The following is a 6,762-nucleotide window of genomic DNA, read 5'->3' as shown; positions in this document are numbered from 1 at the left end:
GATATATATAGTTAATATATATAATATGTATATTGATTATATAGTTAATATATATATTGATATATAGTTAATATATAGAGATATATAGTTAATATATATAATATATATCGATATATATAGTTAATATATACATGTATATTGATATTAGTTAATATATATAATATATATTGATATATAGTTAATATATATGTATATTGATATATAGTTAATATATATAATATAGAGAGATATATAGTTAATATATATAATATATATCGATATATATAGTTAATACATACATGTATATTGATATTAGTTAATATATACAATATATATTGATATATAGTTAATATATATAATATATACCGATATATATAGTTAATATATATGTATATTGATATATAGTTAACATATATAGTTAATATATATAATATATAGATTTATATAGTTAATATATATTATATATTGATATATATATAGTTAATATATATAATATGTATACTGATATATATAGTTTATATATATTAAACCTTAGTACCTGTTATTGTCTTTCTTTTTTTCACAAGAAACTTGCCAGCAGATAAAAACGTGAATGGGTCCGTAGAAACAGGCAACGGTGGTGGAAAATTTTCTTTCGAAGAAGTTGATTGTCTCATGATAATAGTGACAAATATTCAACGTGCTTGTGGAGTACTGGGTTCTAAGACGTCACATGGATTAATTCGGTGCCTCGTGGCTCTCACAGGAGCCAGGAGGGAGATGCCGTTAGCACCACGGCTGGTAAGGGGTGCCTGTTTGACAGTGTGCATGTGTGTGTTTTGTGGATAGAGGAGGCTGTGACGTGGTTTTATTTTATATGCACCGATAACTGTATTTTTCAGCTTCTTAAATCATTCCTAGATAATTTGCTAGAACTGCACTCTCCAATATAGCAGCCACCAGTCACCCGTGGCTGCTGAGCATTTGACACCTGGCTACTGAGACGTGACATAAGTGCCCAATACACACAAGATTTTGGAGATGATAAAAAAAAATTAGTGTAAAATACCTCTAATGTTTTAGATTGACTAATTGTTGAAATATTATATTTGGGATAGCATGGGTTAAATAATAAAATAGATTGCTAAAATAAAATAAATGATTAGTAATACTGTAATATAGTGCTATTGATTTCACCCATTTGTTTTTCTTCTTTTTTTTTAACGTGGCTACTAGAAAATTTAAAGTCATCTGTGTGGCTTGCTTCCTGCTTCCATGGAACAGTGCCATGCTACAGGTACATTTTCCATATGGTCTTTTGCTGAAATCAGCCGACTAAGACCAAGAACCTGTAACTGATTAGGCGTTAGGGGCTGTAGACAAAGTCTTACCTCTCTCAGGTGTGTTTCTCTCCTAAGACCTGTGTCTTGATCTATCCTGGTATTTCTCAGCCCCGATTTCACAGTAGAATCACCTTGGAAGTGTCAGTAAAAGTCGCTGCCTGGGTTCCACGTGCAGAGATTCTGATGGTCTGGGCAGCCTGGCCTTCGGGGTTTTAAAGGCCTGCAGGTGAGCTGAAGAAGCCGCGCAAGCTGAGAACCTGATGGAAATAGGACCAGCGGACACTGAGCCCTGGGAACAGACTGGGTGGGTGGGGTGTAGGTGGTGGCACCCGGCTCACCCTGCATCTCCGGTAGAACTGGAGAAGCGTGCTGTGGACAGGCCTCAGGGAAAGGCCAGAGCCCGCCCAGCTCATTAAAACCTAAAACCTGCCCCCCAGGGTCCTGGGGGAGGGAAGGGAAGGGAAAGAATGGAGCTAAATGGGGGGAGAACTGCCTTCAGCTGTGTGAGGTGATGTACTCCCCAGGGGCCCGAGGGCGGGCCGCGGGGGCCGATAGACGCCACGGAGGAAACCTTAGCCCAGAGCTGAGCCCGGCCTCGTCCCCTCCACCCGCCCACCCCAGCCACTGTCCAGCTCCCCGCCACGGGCCCTGAGCGCCTCCCCCTCCAGGCTGACAGAATCCAGGATCCGCCACAGCAGATCTGCGTTCGGTGGAAGAAAATGCTCAGATGCATTCTTATGGTGATGTTCTAAATGTCTATTACGTACAGAACTTCAGAATTCAGGCAACTTCCACTCTGGAAGGTTAGGTTATTAGCATCGAGAGACAAGAAGCTGTCCGGTCCCCGTCCTCCCACCCTCCAGATCAATCAAAGCTGCCGCCCTGCACACGTGCCTGCTGGGTCTGAGGGCAGACCCTTGTTACTACTTTATTAAATGTATCGGCGCAGACCTTTCTGAGTAATTTTTTATAAACTTCCCCTGCATACCTTCCTGACAAAGTCACTGTCCATGGGGGAAATGTCTGTGCCAAATGCCACCCATCCTTCCACGTTGGAGGGAAACATCTTTTTCAAATAAGAGCGTGTTCTCCAGATCATCCTCCCTCCACCTCTTCTATTTTTTTACGATCCCTTTAGCATTCTGCCATGTTATGTGAATTTTCTCCCATTTCCAACTTGATCAGGGTTCACTAAATGACCAACAATACTTTTGGTCTCAAATTCACCATCACGAACATGGTTTGAAAAATGACGATTTTTAGGATTTTATCATCAGATACTGCCAGGCGATTAGAATGCCCGTGTCCCGTGTACGTAGCCCTTCCTCCCAGACTTCAGGGAGTAAGCAGGCGGTGCTGTTGATAATCAGAGTGCTGTCTCATTTCCAGTCTCTTAAAGATGGAGGTAAGAGATGCCCGGCAGACGTGAAGCCGCATTTATGAATGAAAGCATTCATGGTTGGGTTTCCTGCCTTCTGTGTTCCCCTACAGATCTAAAGTAGTAACTTCCACACGATACTGATCTACTCGAACAGTTTCTATTTCTATTCTGCGTCCCTGAGGAGAGAATATTTGGCACTGCATATAACATTAAAAAAAAAAAAAAAAAGAAATCCTTTCCTCTGGCTGGCATTCAACTTTTATATTTTTAGATTTGGAAATACATTTTCCTCTCCCTCCACCCAGCATGTATATTTTTACTCTCCTCTTAGGCCTTCAAACTGCCCCAAAATCTGTTTCCTGGCAATTTGAGAAGTGAGAAATGTTGGCGTGGGGAAAAAAGTGAAGACGCATGTGAAGCTGTAATTGTAGCATGGAAACATTGCCCAACGACAAAACCAGGGGCTGTCTTGTGATGTTTTCTTCTGCTCACACTAGCGTCCTATTTTGATCTCACTGAAGTTTACTCCGGCTGTCTCCCATTCAGGCACAGTGACCCGCTTTAAGTCAGCAGTGTACTGACTTGGGAGGACAAGGAGAGCGTGATGACCTTAAACTACAGAGACTGAATTGTCACTCTGAATTCACTGTAAGTATGCAAAGCAGGCAGTCAGCTCAGCCACAGTTCTGATCTTTAAGCATCCATCCTACTGACGGGTTAGAAAGTTCGTTCAGTGAACAAGGACCTATCAAGCCATTGCCAAGCACCAGGAATAGGCCAGCCTCTGCCGTGTTGATTTTGAAACAGCCCTGAACTCTCAGCTGGGGCACTTTGGAGGTTACATTAAAAAAAAAAAAAAAAAAAAAAAAAAAAAAAGACCAGGGCGGGGTGTCTGCAGGGCTCTTCTGATTAGCTGTGATGTTCTCTTGGTCCAACTAAGCCAAGGACTGTCCCAGATAACACCAAATCCTTTCAGGTTAGAACACGTTCTTTTCCTTCTGCTCCTGTCAGAACATGAGCTTGCTGGAAAAATTTCAACTTTTCTGTTTCCTCTCTATGGATCACCTAACCACAAACACTGGCGTGGGTTCCAGATTTACATAACATTCTCTGGCGCACAATCACATTCCGCTTCTCGAAGGAAAAAGACAACTGAAGAATATTTCAAGAATTATTTTCACACATGATTATCGCACAGTATTACAATGTATTATGTGCAAAATTCCATTAAAAAAATCATTTACAAAAGGAAGTATGTGTCGAGGGTTCCAGATGCACAGCAAAAGCTTAAAAAGGTACAAGGTACAAAGCCAACAAAATTAGATGACTACGCATCCTTACACAGTACAATAACATGTTTTTGTAACTACCTTTGTTATGTTGATACGAGACCCTCATCCTCTGTGCAAACCGCCCCTCCCCAGGCCCCGCCCAAACAGGTTTCGTAAAACAGAAATTTAACTTCCGCCACACATTCTACAACACAGATGGGCTTTTTGGTGCATTTGCAAACTCCTTTCCAAATGGCATTTATTTAACTCAATGAAACTCACAATACATGGTTTCTGCCCAAAATAATTTGAGGCTGTTAGTTTTGATTTATGTGGAAAAGGAAAAAAAAAAAAAAGTGGTGTTCTTATTTTTTTTTTTTTTCCTCGTGGGGTTTTCAAAATTGCTTCCGAAAGCAAATAACATGGGACAGATTTTGCAAATCTCACTGCATATTTACAGTATTTTCAGCATAGGTGGTTCCTTTTATCTCCTTTTCCCACTTCCTTCGAGGAGCCTGAACCAGCAGACTCCACCCCTTAGTCCTCTGTTAGAGTCTGTATTTCCCTCTCGACCTCTCTCTACATTCATTTCTTTCCTGATCCCCAGCACCACTTGGTGAAAACACAAGACAACGCGATACCACTGAGCGTGAACAAGGTAATAACAGTACGTTGGATTTCCAAAGGCATTCTGTGGCCAGTGTCAGTAATACATCGCTGTAAGAAACCCAGCAGTCTCTCCCCACAAAGTTGCCCAAACATCCAGTTACAGAAGAGAGACTTTTAAAATGCAATACTCTCAAATCCAGCAAGAGATTTCTTTTTGCAATATTAAATGTTAAAATCACATGCATAATTATAGAATATCTTAAAGTTACAAAAATATTTTAAAAACCAATCCTGACAGTTTACCTGCAACTGCTATAAAAATTTCTATGAAATATATAAAAACGCAAAGGCTCTTCATAAAAAAAAAAAAAAAAAAAAAGAAGAAAGGATGGAGGCACCCACTGAACTGAGAGGTCCTTGATGCACTGCATCGGACAGTCTTGTCAAACGCCTGCTGTTGAACTCAAGAGAAGAGCTTGTACCTTAAATGTTTATTCTGTACGTATACATACACGTGAGCCAACCCAGTACCTGGCTGGGGGTAGACAGCAAACGATCTCGGGACACCTGACCCATCAGATGCAGCTCTCCATCTCTGAAGGACGGATCCTACTGTTTCATGAACCTCAGCTACTGTGCTTGGGCATCGTGGCTAAAGGTGCCCTTGGCCAAGTCAGCCTGTGGATGGCTCCGTCACTGAACCGAGCGGTCCCCAAGGAGGTGACTGCTTTGCAAGCACAAGCACGTGGAAGCCAGAGGCCAGGTTCCTAACTCCGCTCTTTGGATGCACCACTGGGAAGCCTCGCGTGTCTCCTAGGAGGCGGTGAGCTCTTCGTCCCCGTTCTGGAAGATGACGCCGTAAGGATCCTTCTTGATGCGCTTGTAGACAAAGTGGAAGACGTGGGACTGTGGCCGGCTGTGCAGCTCGGCCTTGATTTTCTGAGGGTATGTGTCCTCTGCCAGCTGCTGCCACGTTTCGTCCACAAAGAGGAAGAGGCTGTACTCCTCGGGGTCGGCCACCTTGAACTTCTCGGCACAGAGCTGACACACGTCCTCCGTGGTGACATAAGGCCTCACAAGGAGGGTCTTTCCCGTGCAGCCACTGTTGACATCCTGGAATGCAACCCGGAGGTAATTCTGCAGGTGGAAAGAGAGGTGCAGGGGCGGTGTCAGAAGAGGAAGTGAGATGGTGCAGGTGAGCTGGGGGACGCCAGGGAGAGGCCTCACAGGTGAGCCTCGCCCGACCAGTGACAGGACACGAGGCCCCTAAGTACATGGAAAGAGGCTGATGTGAAACGGGATGGTGGGGAGCACAACTGTATGGACTTTAATTCATCCCCAATACAAGAATCAGGAGGAAGTCCGTTCAGCCCTGCTCTCACCCTTCAGTCTCTCTCATAAAGCTGGGCTGAGAAATCCCTGGTTAAGAGTGTCAACCAGATCTGACGCCGGGTTTATTTCCAGCTTGAAAAACCAACCAAGTGTCAGAAGAGCCAGGAGTCAGCAGCAGGAGACACGTTAACATATGTAGACACAAGAGCACACGTTCTATTCGCTTTGGACTCCTTTTTATGAAGTCTAAGCAGAGGCGATGGCGTTAGGCTGGACCACGAAATACTGCGGACGGTTGACCATCCTTCCCCTCCCCCACTGGCAATTTCACATGGTTCAACCCAACACAAGGTGGCTCTGAGTGCTGTGTGGGAAAGTCGGCAGGGGTTGTGGATTCTGCGGAAAGGCCTGGGAGATGCAGGGCGCATCTGGGTGCAGGGCGGTGCCGTGGAGATGGGGGCTGCAGGCTGGGGGGCGTTTGCAGGCCCTGCATCGTGAGCAGTACCAGGCGAGTGGCTTCACGGAACAGAACAGACCTGGGGCCTGGACGAGGTGCGGGGCATCCCAGGCTCCTGCCCGGCTCTCTGAGATTCTGTGGCCCTGGGTCATTCTGCAGTTCTACCTCCTCAGGAGTGGGGTTACCAGATAAAATAGGGAACGCCCAGTTAAATCTGATTTTCAGACAGAAGACAAACACATCCTCCTTTTAGAAATCTGGCCACCCTACTCAGGAGTAATGGGGAGTGGGGCTCTCTGCCGGGGGTCCTACACGGTTACCCTGAGGGCTTCCTCAGATGATAGAAAAGAGAGCTCTTGGGAAGGCCAGTGCACCCTGCACACGGATGATAACACCGACGCTCCTGAACTG

The 6,762-nt window shown here is 44.4% G+C and overlaps 1 protein-coding gene across 1 annotated transcript in view; it reads right to left on the bottom strand.

Annotated features, from left to right (window-relative positions):
- Nucleotides 1-4,948: 4,948 nt before the first annotated feature.
- RIN2 (Ras and Rab interactor 2) overlaps nt 4,949-6,762 on the bottom strand; it is a 105,118-nt gene continuing 103,304 nt past the window's right edge. The window contains 1 exon segment of the mRNA XM_007454525.1: nt 4,949-5,699. Coding sequence (XP_007454587.1) covers nt 5,376-5,699 — 324 coding nt within the window. The 3' untranslated portion in view covers nt 4,949-5,375.

This window comes from Lipotes vexillifer, unplaced genomic scaffold (assembly GCF_000442215.2).
Source record: "Lipotes vexillifer unplaced genomic scaffold, Lipotes_vexillifer_v1.1 scaffold365, whole genome shotgun sequence".
Taxonomy (NCBI): domain Eukaryota; kingdom Metazoa; phylum Chordata; class Mammalia; order Artiodactyla; family Lipotidae; genus Lipotes; species Lipotes vexillifer.
The sequence above is the reverse complement of the archived record's forward strand: the minus strand, read 5'-3'. Positions and strand labels throughout refer to the sequence as shown.